General features: G+C 36.0%; 1 protein-coding gene across 2 annotated transcripts in view; it reads right to left on the bottom strand.

Annotated features, from left to right (window-relative positions):
* Positions 1-3,920: 3,920 nt before the first annotated feature.
* The window catches only part of ADAMTS6 (ADAM metallopeptidase with thrombospondin type 1 motif 6), a 153,473-nt gene continuing 143,390 nt past the window's right edge, over positions 3,921-14,003 (bottom strand). For both annotated transcript variants that reach the window (XM_086479195.1, XM_086479196.1), the window contains exons 22-24: positions 11,509-11,685; positions 10,150-10,306; positions 3,921-4,059 (exon numbers count right to left, since the gene is read on the bottom strand). In XM_086479195.1, coding sequence (XP_086335321.1) covers positions 3,950-4,059; positions 10,150-10,306; positions 11,509-11,685 — 444 coding nt within the window. In that variant the 3' untranslated portion in view covers positions 3,921-3,949. The remainder of the gene's footprint in view (positions 4,060-10,149; positions 10,307-11,508; positions 11,686-14,003) is intronic.

The raw sequence follows: 14,003 nt of genomic DNA, 5'->3' as shown, positions 1-14,003 counted from the left end.
TACTCGTAACAGTAGAGTGATTATTTTCATTAAACCAGAAACTAGATTTTAACTGAGAAATAAGAAATATTTCACAGGACTTGGTCAGAGATTTCCAGAAGGTATCTTTACTGAACCAGGTAAGAAAAGAAGGAACACTTAGCAATAGTGACCTAAGCACCAAGCCTTCTGAAATTACTTCCTTCTTTATATTTAAAAACATCATGGCTTCAGATAAACTTCAGATAAAACCTTAAAAGCTCAATGCAAGAAGGACATTTTAAATTATTATTATTGACTGGCTGTTAATGAAATAATTCCAAGAAATACAGGATATTTTTGCTGCCATTAATTTCATTCTTGATCTACATTATTGCTTAGGATAAAATATTAGCTAATAATGTACATGACCATGTTCTTGACTTTTCTTTTTGTTTTGCTTATATATGACAAACATCACTGCTGCCAAGGACAGGATTCTAGCATAACATATAGATGTTACTTGAAAGAAAACATCTTATACATATTTTGATGCACCTGATGAAGAAAATGTTAAGCATACAGAATTCTAGTAACTGTAAGTCAGGGAACAGACAACTGTACCATGGGTATCATTCTTAAAAGCTGCAGTTTTATTTTACTAAATTATCTATATTAAAAACAAATCTGTGCCTGGTGTGGAACTTCACTGCATCAAGTGTTACAATATTTTTGTTTTCATTACAAGCAGGAGAATGCATGTAGAACAAGTGTTAAGAAACATGACAATAAATTAGAATATAATTTACAAAAGCAAAATAATAATAATAAAGTAACAGTGTACCACATTAATACTGAGTATAAAATAATAAGCAACTAATCACAATAATACAAAGGTAATTTCAGTCTGTATTATTAAGGATATCTATGTGACATTCACTCCATTACAAAGTTCCTAATGAAATGGACTATTTCGGGGTGTATACACCTTGAGCGGTTAATCTCTAGATTTTTCTTTCTGTTTTGATCTTCTTCAGCTGATAGCATTGCTCAGTGGACGTACTGGCACTAGATTGATTTCTGCATTGCGTATCCTACTATTTGATTCCAGGCCTATCATATTTATGGCCTACACAAATAGTCCTTCTGTCACTATTTAGGAATACAACACTATTTAGCTTAGATTATATAGATGGCTACAGTGTAGCAGCAGCAGCAATGAACTGTGCTGTGGAAAACAGTTATTTTTCTTTGAGTTAGGTTTCATTTTTCGGTCTTAGTCTGAAGCGTTGCTTATTTTGTAAATCCACATACATTCTGTGTTTTGTTCCCTTTAACAATACAATTCAACGTTGCTCCAGGGAGTACTTTAAATTCCAAACTCAGTGCTGTTACGCTGCAGAGTAAACATCAGACTCCCTGGTGTTCTAGCACCAGTAAGAGAGCAAAATGTGTCTTTGGAAACACTCCTTACAATTTTAAGTAATTTTAAGACCTAAGTGAGGTAAAAAAAGAAGGTTTCTTTTGAATACATAGAAAACCCTTTTCTTGTTAGCTGAGAAGACACATTAGCTGATAGACAAAGTCATGCCCCGGAGAAAACCAGACCCTGATACAAAGAGGCCTCTTGCTTAGGGAACATCATAGCAACCCCTTTCCCTTTCATCATATTTTTGACCTAGCCAGGGCATGCTAGCACCAAGGTGTTTTGTCAAAAGGATATAGAAAGTCGATTCACTTAACAAAGAAGGACTACATATCGCCCTTAATCCCCATGTGCAACTCCCAAAGATTGGGGGTTTTTTACCTATTGGTATCAGTTTTAACAGGAGCTGTTTACATGGTGAGGAGAGCAGCAGATAAGCATATGTGAATACATGCAAGCCAACTGAAAATGAATTCCACTGGTCACAGGCGTACGGAAGTGGAAATACTGGCAAGAGGTAGCAGATGACAGGAGTCTGATGGTCATGAATATGTGGGCTACACAAAAACCCACGGATAGATTGTCAACATGTTGGGGGGATTTCATAGTATGAATCCTGTTAACAATATCTATTGTTCCATGTTAATTCACATTAGGAAATAGTGTGCAACACATTTGGCTTATTATGGGAAAATACACTGGTACACCTCAATCTCATGATACTTTGAAATTATTTTTCACTGAAAAGAGTACTTTTTTTAAAAAAGTGCTATTTGAGTTAGAATTTGTAACATGTTATTGTTCACATAATTTTAATTGCACTACAACAGAGGAGGCATAGTTGGACATAGGACATTCATCAAGTACCTGCTGCAAAATGCAAGTGTTCAAGTACGACATATTAATATAAACAAGTACCTACTTTCTTTATCTCCTTGTTGAGTCTGTTACTGAAAAGTGAAGGGTAAGAGGAGCACAACAATTAATCTTTTTTACGGTAGATTCTTGAATGTGACTTGCCTAAGTAGTTTGTTTTCACATTTAAAAATACAAAGTATTTGGTGAACATTAAAAATATGATAATACAAAATAAGTGGAGTATGGCAGCAGAATATAGTTAAGGCATCTAGATACTAATCCAGAGGCATGAGTTTGTTCCACTCTCATGCTGAAAGCTGCCTCTAGCACTAAATATAGTCCAGCTTTAAATATGTACCTGGCAATTTAGGTGAAGGTGGCCAGACTTCATTCTAGCCACCCTTTTCCAGTGTGCCTTACTCCTGATAGTCCAACAGGCCTCTTGGCTCAAGCACACTTTTGACTTCTCATTTGAACAGAACCTACATACCTCCACAAGTTGTTTATTCTTTGGTTGTAATCCCTGCCCACTCGGATGTGGTTTCCTGAACTGCACATTCATGTATTTGTATTCTTCCTCATTAAAAACCCCCTTCTACTATAGTATAAAAGAAGGGAACATTTGGAATCCATTTTAACTTTCAGCTTCACAAAGGATTGTTGCTATTACACAGTAGGCTTATCTTTTGCCCTGGAATCCCTTAGTTTTGGAGAATCAAAAGTAACACGTAAACCTGATCTAGATGTCCACAAAGTTGTTCCTTCTTTGTGGCTGGTGTTGAAAACAAAAGTGAGCTGGAGTCAAAGTGTAAGTTCTAAGAAACCTGTATGTTAGTAGTGAAGGAGCTGGCAGTATGGTCTTCACCACTGTTGGGAGTCTGCCTCCTCCATGATACTGAAATATGTTCCCTTTCAGTGGAAATCTCAGCTTCACTTGTACAATGGTAAGATGACTATAAACCTGCAACACAGACTTCATTTCATTTCATAGCACACTTGTATTTCATGCACCACTGCAATAACTGTTGCACCTCTTAAAACTGAGTCCCTCATGGTTGTTCTATGTAGTATAGCTTTATATATGGCTCACAGCAGTGTTCAGGAAATACGGATTACTCAAAGGGAATCCGGTGGAATGAAGGAAAAATATATTTTTTTAAAAAATTTCTGCTCCTTAAATAACATTTCCAAGCTCATATTATAATTTAAATTGTGGTGCTGTGTTGTGAGATAAAATAGTTAACATTTTTAAGCTATGACTTAACATTTTTTTGATTCTTCTTTACTTCCATAGTAGACTAAGTCATAACAGCTACATTTTAAACAGTTTTAAATACAAATGGATTCAGTGTCATTGCTAAGTCCGTAATAAAAATTATTTTAATGGTCCAAGGAGGTAAACAGACTATTGTATTTAGTCAAAAGAACACAAATGTTCCACAGTAAGCTATTCTATATGTGTTGTGTGGATCTTTCCAATTTGGCATGCCCTCCTTATACTGTGTCCAGCACTTCGGATTAATAAATCCCACTTCACAGAAGTTAAAATAATATTGAAATCCTGTCAGCTGGGGCTGACCAGTGGTTACGTTTTCCACAGGGTAATGCATTTGCAAGGACGTCAATCTCATTCCGCTGTGTGGCTCTCTTCGACAGACACTCTTCCACAATGATAATAACAAGGCACATTCTTGTGCTTTCTGTGGGTCAGTGTCCTTGGCAGGTCTTGCAGCACATCTGTCTGAAGTATGCTCGACTGCAGAACTTGAACTTCAGCACCAGCGGGCAATATGCCACTTTGTTCACATCTTTGCACTCTAATAATTAAGAGCATTAAAGAGAAAAATATCAGAAACAGAAATTAAAGTACAAAGGAAATTTGAGATTTAACATGCTGCTTGTCTATCCATCCACCTTGCCCTCTTTATAACTACTCTTTCTAGTCCCAACTAGTGCACATAACATATTTTAAAAAGCCATAAAAATATTTGCAGGGCTTCCCTCCCAAACATTTAGAAGTGTCGCTACTTTGCCTTGGAAGAATTATTATTTATTGGGATAAATTATCACTTTAGACAGTTAGGAAATGTGAGTAATTTTTCTTACAATACTTTTCTCAATAGCTTCTTTCTCAGGAGTTATTTTAGCCATCCATGAGAGGTTACCCAAAATCTAACACAATACACTCTACTTTGTACCACGCCCCTGGATTTTTAAGAATCCTTGAAATAGAATGTGCATTGCAGCTAACAGGGATGGAGAAAACAAGTGTTATGAATGAAGGCACCAACAGCGTGAGTTCAGTGACTGGACTGAATGGTGGATTATACTTTAGGCTTGGTTCCATACATCCACAATTTCTTTCATGGAGAAGGAAAGGCCATTTTTATGCCTCTAATAGACATGTAAGAGCTTTTTTTCATAGTTGTTTTCCCTATGTGCTGGGCTTACTGCCTTGGCAGCCTTTGTCATACTGGCAGGTAACTCTCCCAGGCAGCAAGAAAAAGAGCTCAATCACATGGAGGAAGGATTCCTTCTTTTCCATTCCACACAGGTTGTACCTAAAGTGACTTGTAGGAGTACATTACAGGAGCACTGCTGGAATATGCTGTGGTTCTCCTCCGGTTCAGCTTGCTTTCTTTAGAAAGAAGGTGGGAACAGGGAATGGAACAGCTTGGCCCGTGCCCAGTTCTTGTTCTGATACAGCTGGAGATACAGCTGTATCTGAGAGCTCAAGGGTTCACTCAGGTTCTACAGCTCAGATACTGCTGCTGCAGATTTCCTTTGCACTGGGGTAAATACTGTAATAGATGGTGTTTTTAGTTAAAAGCATTTGCATAGTTCTTTCCAGACTGATATTAAAATAGGACTTTGGCAAGGAGCTTTGCTTCACACATGGAAAGATGGAAGAGATGAATATGGAGAAAAAGTAAACCCCACAAGTTTGAATTACAAAAATTAAGTGCGGGAAGAATGAAATTAGATTAATTTCTCAGAAAATTATTTGTCTCAAAATAATGCTGTATATGTTTTTACTCTTTTAAGGTTGCATTTGATACTGGCTTCCTCCTACAATCTTTCTCAAATTAGAAAATCTATAAAGAAAATATGAATAAAAAGCAGATGAACTGGCAGTACTTTGACCATTATTGTATTTTGTATTGATTTGATATCTAGAAGTGAAGACTGGAGGCCAGGCTTCTGTTGCTCCAAAGCCTGACAGAACAACTGTCCTTGACGTCAAGATGTTTGTAAGTCAAATATAAAAGAGACAACAGACACACCAAACACAAAAGAAAAGAAAAAAGTAATAGTAAAACAAACACAATCAACACGTACAATCATTCAGCTACTCCTATTTGTCCTTCTTCTGCAGGCAATCTCCTAATACATTATTTTTGCTCTGGAACAGCTAATTACGGATAGGGCATTCATGTTGCAGGTACAATGTAGTAGCAAGTTAAGTGCAGATGAGAATTTTCAGGTTTTGAACCTAAGAAATCATTAATGAGGCTGAACTTCAGGGTCTGTACTAAACAGTCTATCTGTTAATGGCAATGGGCATGCTTTTAGCTAGATAAGTAGAGGCATGGAATGATTTAAATTTTTCATCTCATTAACACAGAAACAGTGTGCTTTCATTGCAATTTTTTTACTTCACCTACCCAATGTTTTACATACAACTTTTCTTATTTTTAATTCTCAATCTGGAAACAGAATTGGATGCGAGGAGAAAATACACTGGGGGTAGCTGGTTGAAACAGACATATTTCCCTATCAGCAACTGCACATGGTCACTGTGTTTCACTGAGTTTCACCAACTCTTTCCAAAAGAGATCAAATATCTTCCAAAATATTTCAGGTCCTTGTGTTTGTGAAAACTGGGAATATAGGAGAGACAGATGGTGAATTATAAATTAAGTGAGGAATAAAAAGGTTCACTTAATCTTGACGAGATGTTAAAAGTTCACTCAATCCCCAAAATAGCCCTCATATCCACTGCATTTAACTAAATACAGGTAAAGCCACTAACTGCATTTTTGCTAAAAGCAGGATTTGAAATTACCCTATTTCATGTTTCCTTAAGTTACTCTTCCTCTTGACTAAAACTAGGCCCTGTTCAGCCAATGCCGTTTGGACAGCAGTGAGATAATATTCTGGAAGTTGCCCACAACTTCTGTTTTAAAAATCACTTTTGAAATAGATATGGTGGCTGATGAAGTAACCTATTCTTCATAGGACTGTGGTGAACGGAAGGGGTTTAGCAGAGCCTTTTTTGTTCCTAGTAAGTACTGTTAATAAGTTTCAGTAAGCTACATGTATTAAACTCTCCCTTCCTGAACTTTGTGGCTAGAACAGACAATATTGTGATATTAAGTACCATGTTACAGTAATAAAATCACAGAATATCACGGTGCCTTCAGCTAAAAGGACCAAAAAGACAAGGAAATCACACAATCACACAAAATAGAAGGAAAAATGAAAAGACATCAAAATAGATAAAATAGTTTTTCAGATGGAGTTTCAGATGGCCTTTAGCAGTCCAGACTCATACATATTCAGACATTCAGACATACATACACTTAAAAGAATAAAATAATTCTGAATACATTTCAAATTGTGTGGTACATGCTGCCTGTAGTTCACTTCCAGCAGCAAATGCAATGTTACCCTCATCCGTGGCAGCCTGGCAAAACCCCACCTACAGTATTCTAAATCACCAGTGAAGAGTTTAAAGAAAACAAAGAGCTAAAGCAGATGTAAAATGTGAGAAGGCATATCATAACATTATTTTCCTATTTCTATATCCCTGAAATTTTTACTCTTATTTCATGTAAACAACCTGTACTTTCCCTAAAGCGATGCTTCCAAACTTTAACAACGTTATCATTATACTGCAGAGTGGCTCAAGCTTCCTCAAAACCAGTATGTTTTTATCTTGGGTTAGCAAAATTAAATTGCCCAGAAATTGCTGAATGGGTTCCATCATCTGCAAGCACCAGAGTTTGTAAAGTGAAAGGGAATCAGGAGGTTTGCTGGGGTTTGGGACAGGAAGGGAATCCTCTGCGCTAGTCTGACCCTGATGCAAACCAACGTGTTGCTCAGGTTGCTTTTGCCTCACAATGGGGCCCAAAGCATGAGGCAGTGCTACTAGATGGCATGTGGATAAAGTCTCTGCATGCAAGCAGGTATGCTCTGCTACCCACATGTGCTCTCAAGGGTCAGAACCCTTCCTCTGAAAGACACATCTCCTTCCCGGAAACCCAAATACTGACACACAGTTCACATCCCACCGCACCTGTAGAGAGACAGAAGCGAGCGTACAGGCACAGTATGCCCCTCTCACAAATACATTCACAAGAAAATACCAGAACTCAAGTATTTATTTCTTAGAAAGTATTATCTTTCCAAAAAAAGTTGTGCTCTTTAGATTTTAGTTAGTTATGGAAATCTTACAAGCTTTCTATGACCTCCAGTATGCTGAAAAGGATACATCTCTCTGTTTAAAGGCTAACACTTTACTAACATAAGAGATGTCCAAGATGATCCTCCTGTCTCCAAGAGGATATTTTTAAGGCAGAAAACATGCAATATATGCACATTATTCTGCAAAATCTCAGTTTGTCCTTCTTATATTCAGTAATTAATAGCAGCTCTGGAATGTGTATAAAGTAGAATACATATTTAATAAATACTTGCGAAAGTATTAAAAAAATACCTTGGAGACAAAATTTTTGTCTAATTTTGGGACAGGGCACCCTTAGTATTTCATGGATTGCACCAAGATTCTTCTGAAAGGATGTAGGTACTTTAAATTATTAAATAAACTTTGAGATTACATTTACTTTTGAGCCATTTGAGCCACTTAATCACTTGTGGTTTCCAGTAAATACCTTCAATGTGCGACATAAGCAAAAATGGGATGCTAAGTGGCAACATGTTGGGAACTGTACCTATGGGAAGAAATTGTGCTGTATCTTTTTCCTTTCAATTCTTCCTAACTGCACTAATGAGGTTGCATGGCTGTCAGTAAGGAACTGGCTCATGCCTGGTCCACTCAGAGAGCAGGCCAAAGAGCTGAAGTCCATCTGGAATACTATGTAAGTGATTTTCGACATTTTCTCTTTGTGAATCCCAAAAATTTTTCAGCAAAGCTGTAGGTCCCTGAGAAACACTATTACCAACAGGCTTACTTTTCATAGTCACCCTGCACAGCTCCACCATAAAGAAGTGCACAGCCACTCAGTGTATACAGATCACACAGAGAAAACCCTTGATTGTATTCATTTTAGGAGATGAGCATATTTTCCTGACAATATTAAAGAATTACTAATGTTATGACTACAAATAACAACATGGCCTTGTCATCTTGAAACGAAGAGGAGACGGGGACTAAATCATGCCTGCTTATAAGTACCTTATTACCTTCCTTACTTTGGAAAAAGTCAACATCCGCATTAGAAAATAAAATATCGTTTAGCCTATGAGCTTTAAAGGCCCAAAAGTTTTCTAGATTGATAATCGTCATGTAAAGATTACTTGAGAGTACTGAACATAAAAATGGAAATCAAAATAACCAAGGAAAATTCTACTATGAAGATGTTTTTCAAATGACAACATGGGACGATAAGCCTCTATTTAAAATTAAAACTTCCAAGAAGTAAATTATGGTGCTCGTACACTGAATCATCAGTGTATTTCTCTGAAGATTTTAGTATGTTACCATTTCATCACAGACTTCTCCATTTGACAGACTTTTATGAGAACTTTGAATCTATGGCATGAACCTGAATGGATACAGTAGGTATTAAATGACCACCAAGTCCGGGTGGACAGTAGCATAAATTTGCCTTTTTAAAAAAATTTAAAGTCAGAGTGTTTGTTCCATATAAATAGGATATTAAACTCCTGCTAGTTGGAGAACCTGTGTAAAGGATACTCCATTACATACTGCACAGAGATTAGTTATGTTAAAAGGAGCAGTGTTAGTGACATTCTGGTCAAATATTCAAAATATAGGGAATATAAAAATTTAGGGTATAATAATTTTAAAAGAACCACTATTGCTCTGCAATCTTTCTTGATTTTTGGACATATATGTTTTGGTAATTTTTTATTCCTTTTTCCCTTCCACGCAAAACAAAATGTACTCATCTGACAAGCAACTATTCTACATTTCTACAATCAGTGAGGAAACAGGAGTTTTTACTGCTTAGCACTCTAATTCTACTTTGAAGGCAGCAATTCCTTATTAATAGACATTAATAAGCTTATTTTGACATTATTATCTAATATAACCTCTAGCAAAAATGTGTTATGATGAAGCAAGCTAATAGTCTGATTAAATTAGACTGTATCATGTAAAAAATACTGTAATTATTTCAAACAGGTATTATAAATCCAAGAAATTGAAAGTTAATTGGAAGAAGATGACAAGTAAGTGAAATTATAAGAACAGGCTTGTAGCACTGTGTAGTATTAAATCTGTGGTCTCAGTCTTTCAATGAACATCTAATAACTATTTTTGCCTCTACACTGTTATGTTAACCACTAATGGAGCAGATTGAAGGTCAGTGGATGAGAAGTATGTCACACTCCCCCTGCTATTATGGACATTTCCATTGAACCAATAAAGACACTGGAAAATTAATGACATAAACCAATAGTATGTCATCCATGATTTATGCTATATATTTTTAAGGGTGTTTTTTTAAATAAAGAACCTGTATTTAGGTTTTCATTGAGTTCACCTTTGAACTACAATGACTAATTACAAAATAACTGTAAAAAATTCATTCACAGTTGGAGAGATGATTTCATGTAGACTTTTACTAATAATTAATGCAGAAATACTGACCATGTCACTACTCTTTCCAGAATAAATTATATTAAGATGGAAAACTTACCTTCGGTGTTGGAAATGGGAGTACTGTCACATTTACTTTCACACTGCTGCATTGATGGAGGTCTAAGTGTTTCTGGACACTCACTGGATGCTTGTCCAGTGTATGAGAGGCACTGTACTGTTCTCATCTGTTGCCCAAGACCACACTGTGCAGAACACTAAAAATAAGATAAAAAAGTAATTAGTAATTTTTAGTTATGAAATAACAGGAAAGCAATCAGGAGCAGTAACATGCACAAATTTCAAAGAAGACAGGCATCTGAGGAGATCTGGTTAATGCAGAAGACTATTTTCATAAAATAGTTTAGAATTCTTCTTTTTTGACACTTGCGAGCACTTGTCTTTCAAAGAAAGTAAAACACAGTACAATGTTGGCTCCCTGAGCAGTTCAGATTTGAGGTATAAGACTATAATCTAACCTATTTCATATATCATGTCTGAGTTTAAGAGCATGTTTTCAAGAGAGAAATAATCACTTTAGAATAAAGAAGAAAAACCAAGGAGAACAAGAATTCAAACCTGCTAGAGGACTTTTTTTTTAAGGAAAAAGGAAACTATCTTTCAAACAAAAATAGTTTGCTGTTTCAGAACATTTTTTAATTTCTATAACTAAACAGTGGGTTTAGTACAATATCAATTTAACATAACAACTACCACAAAAGAAAAGCCAATTGGACTGTAATACTACAAATTACTGTTCCCTGGTTAGTTAAGCTAAAGTGTTTTGTTTTCATCAGTGGCAAATTACGCAGCAAACTTAGAAACTGAAACATTCATTTATTATTTTCAAAACAGGCCATTGATCATAATTGAGATGGAAAAACACAAAGAAAGAAGGAAACTCAGTATAGTTTAGAAACATTGCATAATGGCAGCACTATTCAGCCTGTCCCGTAACAATTTAGCTCCCTGTCTGGTAATTCTGCATACTTTTTGTAAAATTATATAGATCTAAAAGGTTTTTGGTGGAGATATATATATCTAGCTCACTAAAATAGGTATGGGCTTCGTATACCCATCATGTTTCTCTCTTCTAGGAAGTTAAATGTGTTTTAAAAATACTAAACCCTGCAACATTGCTATATCGGAAAATCTGCTTCCAAAAAACCTGAAATAAGGACTAATTAATTTTTTTAAAAATGCATACAGAAACTCATCCAGTAGAAACTAGGTGACTGTCAGCAAATCTTTTATAGTTCAGCAGACAACTGTCATTCAGAATCACATTTCAATCTGAGAAACAGGGGAGAAGCTTTTGTTTCAGTCATGGGAACCATCTCTAATTTCCAGTGACATTTTATCCTTAGAAGTTGCTATGTAGGAGACTAACTACAATAAATATTTATATGAACTGTCTTACCTGTCCCCAGTCTCCAGTAACCCAGCGAGGAGGAGGACATCGGCCTAAACTACAGCGGATGCGGACTGGTGGCTTACTTTCCTCTTGGCATTGTGCAGTTGGAAAAGTTTTTAAAAGATCACTGCTTTTGCACAGCACAATTCGGTGTTTGAATCCTGGGCCACACTTTGGTGTGCACTGAAAAAACATTGATGGAAACAAAGAGTGAAAATCTCAGTAAAAAAACAATAAAAGTGTCAGGAGAGTTATTATGGAAAACAGGAGAATATATTTATGGTCTTATAATTAAACTAGAACTACGATTTTCCGAAGATGATAATTTTAAAATGTTTAAAAACACAAACAACCTGACTGATGATTGCTTTATTAAGTTCAAGATTTTATTTGATAAAAGTAGATTTCCTTTGCTACTTAAATTTAGGCTATCATGTTACTATTCACTTTTATATATAAAAGCCTTTAGGTTAAATTTAAGAAAAGCACTTTGCTGCAGGGTAGAAAGGTCTGCCACATGTAGCACTATTATGAGACAAACTTGAGTGTGCAATTCAGAAATTAAAAGTAGAACTATCTGTTCTTAATACAACATTAGTACAGTCTTTTTCAATCTCACTTACAGACTACTGAGCTACCATGAACACATTTTTTCTCAAATGTATGGGAAGACAGATGCTTTACTGGACTCCACAGAAACCAGCCTATTCAGACAGAAATACTGTACCCTTTTCTACAGTGCATGCTTTTCTCTCATTTCCTATTTAAATTTTAATTCTCTTTTCACACAGTTATTGTTTTTCCTCATTTTATCATTCCTCTGCTTGTTCTAACAGCAAGCAGATAACAGAACAGTAATTTGAAAAGAAGTAGGTCTGATGACCTCTGCTTTTCCTCCTCTTTCTTCATATTGGTGTCCTCCTCCTTCTCCTTCCTTTTTGCTATTGACTATTAACTGTCATTTACACTAGCACAACTGCAGACTGAGGAAGAGACAAATGCTAACAAAATCAAAACTCAAGACCTTCCCCAAATCAGCTCCTCTAACATCTGACATCTGACCAGGAGATTTTGCAAGCACAGTTTTAGAATTCCCTATGGGTATGTTAACCTTTATCCCATAAGCATATCTGCAGTATTTGAACCAGAATCAGTTTGTGATAGCACAAACCTTACATACAGATTATGCTAAATCTGTCAAGAGTAGAACTGCCTTTCATATGAAAGCAGCTTTAGAGACAAAACATTATCTGGGAAATACTATGTGAAACTGAAGCAATATCCAAGAGGTTGCACACCAAAGGCCTTACACACACCCAAACCAAGTCAGTATGTAAGTGGGGAAAAAAGAAAAACCCTTATGATTCATTTTTAAAAAAATGACGAGTGATCCAAACTTCACTTTTGTATGCCTAATCCTGAAGCATCTGTGCCTAATTTAAAGAAATATTAAAATATCTCCACAGTACTATGTAAGGTACTGATATTCCCTATATATATATATGTAAAGGGGTGTGTGTGTGTATATATACATACCTCAAAATAAGACCTTTAAGAAAATCTCTCAGTGGGAGCCACCTAAACTAGTCAATACAGAATAGACAGGTTTATCCTAAATCTTATTTCTCATTAGATTTAGGATCTTAAACTGGGCTCCAAAGAGATGGGTCCTCCATTTGGAGTTTATAATCCAGAATGGCAAAAGGGGTATACAATCTCTTTACTTAAAACTGAACTTCTGCTTTCCTATCCTATTCCATCCTTTCCTATCAAGGTACTGCCTCCTTATCTACAGAAGTTCAGTGTTAAGAATTCTGATACAGAATAGCCAAGTTCAATCGTCCTCACAATGAAATGGCTTTAAACCCAAATCTTGTGTACCCTGAGTACCTGCCTACTTGAAAACTTGAGGAAGGAGGAAAGTAAGAGAAAGATCTCTCTCTCTCTGGCTGAACAGCAAAAAAAGAATATTAAAGCTAAATAGCAACCAAAAAAGAATGACAACGAATGTGAAGTCGTCAGCATCATGAGCAGTAGTCCTCAGTTCTGGTCCAAATTCCATGGAATGTTGCATGTATTTTCTCCCAAAAATGTTTCATGTAAAATACATAACTTAAGCAGGAACTAGAACCAAATGCCCCTTTCTAGTTGAGTGCTAAAAAATCATTTGCGCTCAATGTCTTCTCAGTGATTGAGCATTCTGTCAAAAACAAACAGAAAAGAGACAAGGTTGAAAGGGCCTTGTCAAAAATGTCAAAACCCAATGTGCTTATGCTGTTTCATAACCTCGAGAAAGTCTTAGCAAACAAGCAGGAGTTTCAGGATCAAAATTTGAGTTTAGGTGCATCAATTTTCTAGTCCTGCTTGAAGACACATTCTTTTATCTATGTCTAAACTGCCATTTGAGAGAAATCTTCTTTCAGCTACTGGTATCAGAAAAAAACAACACCCCTTAAAAAAATCACTGTTTTGGAGTGATAGTCAAAATTCCACTATATAAG

The sequence above is a fragment of the Leptosomus discolor genome, chromosome Z (assembly GCF_034619465.1).
Source record: "Leptosomus discolor isolate bLepDis1 chromosome Z, bLepDis1.hap2, whole genome shotgun sequence".
NCBI lineage: Eukaryota > Metazoa > Chordata > Aves > Leptosomiformes > Leptosomidae > Leptosomus > Leptosomus discolor.
Note: the sequence above shows the minus strand (reverse complement) of the source record. Positions and strands in the feature narration are given on the sequence as shown.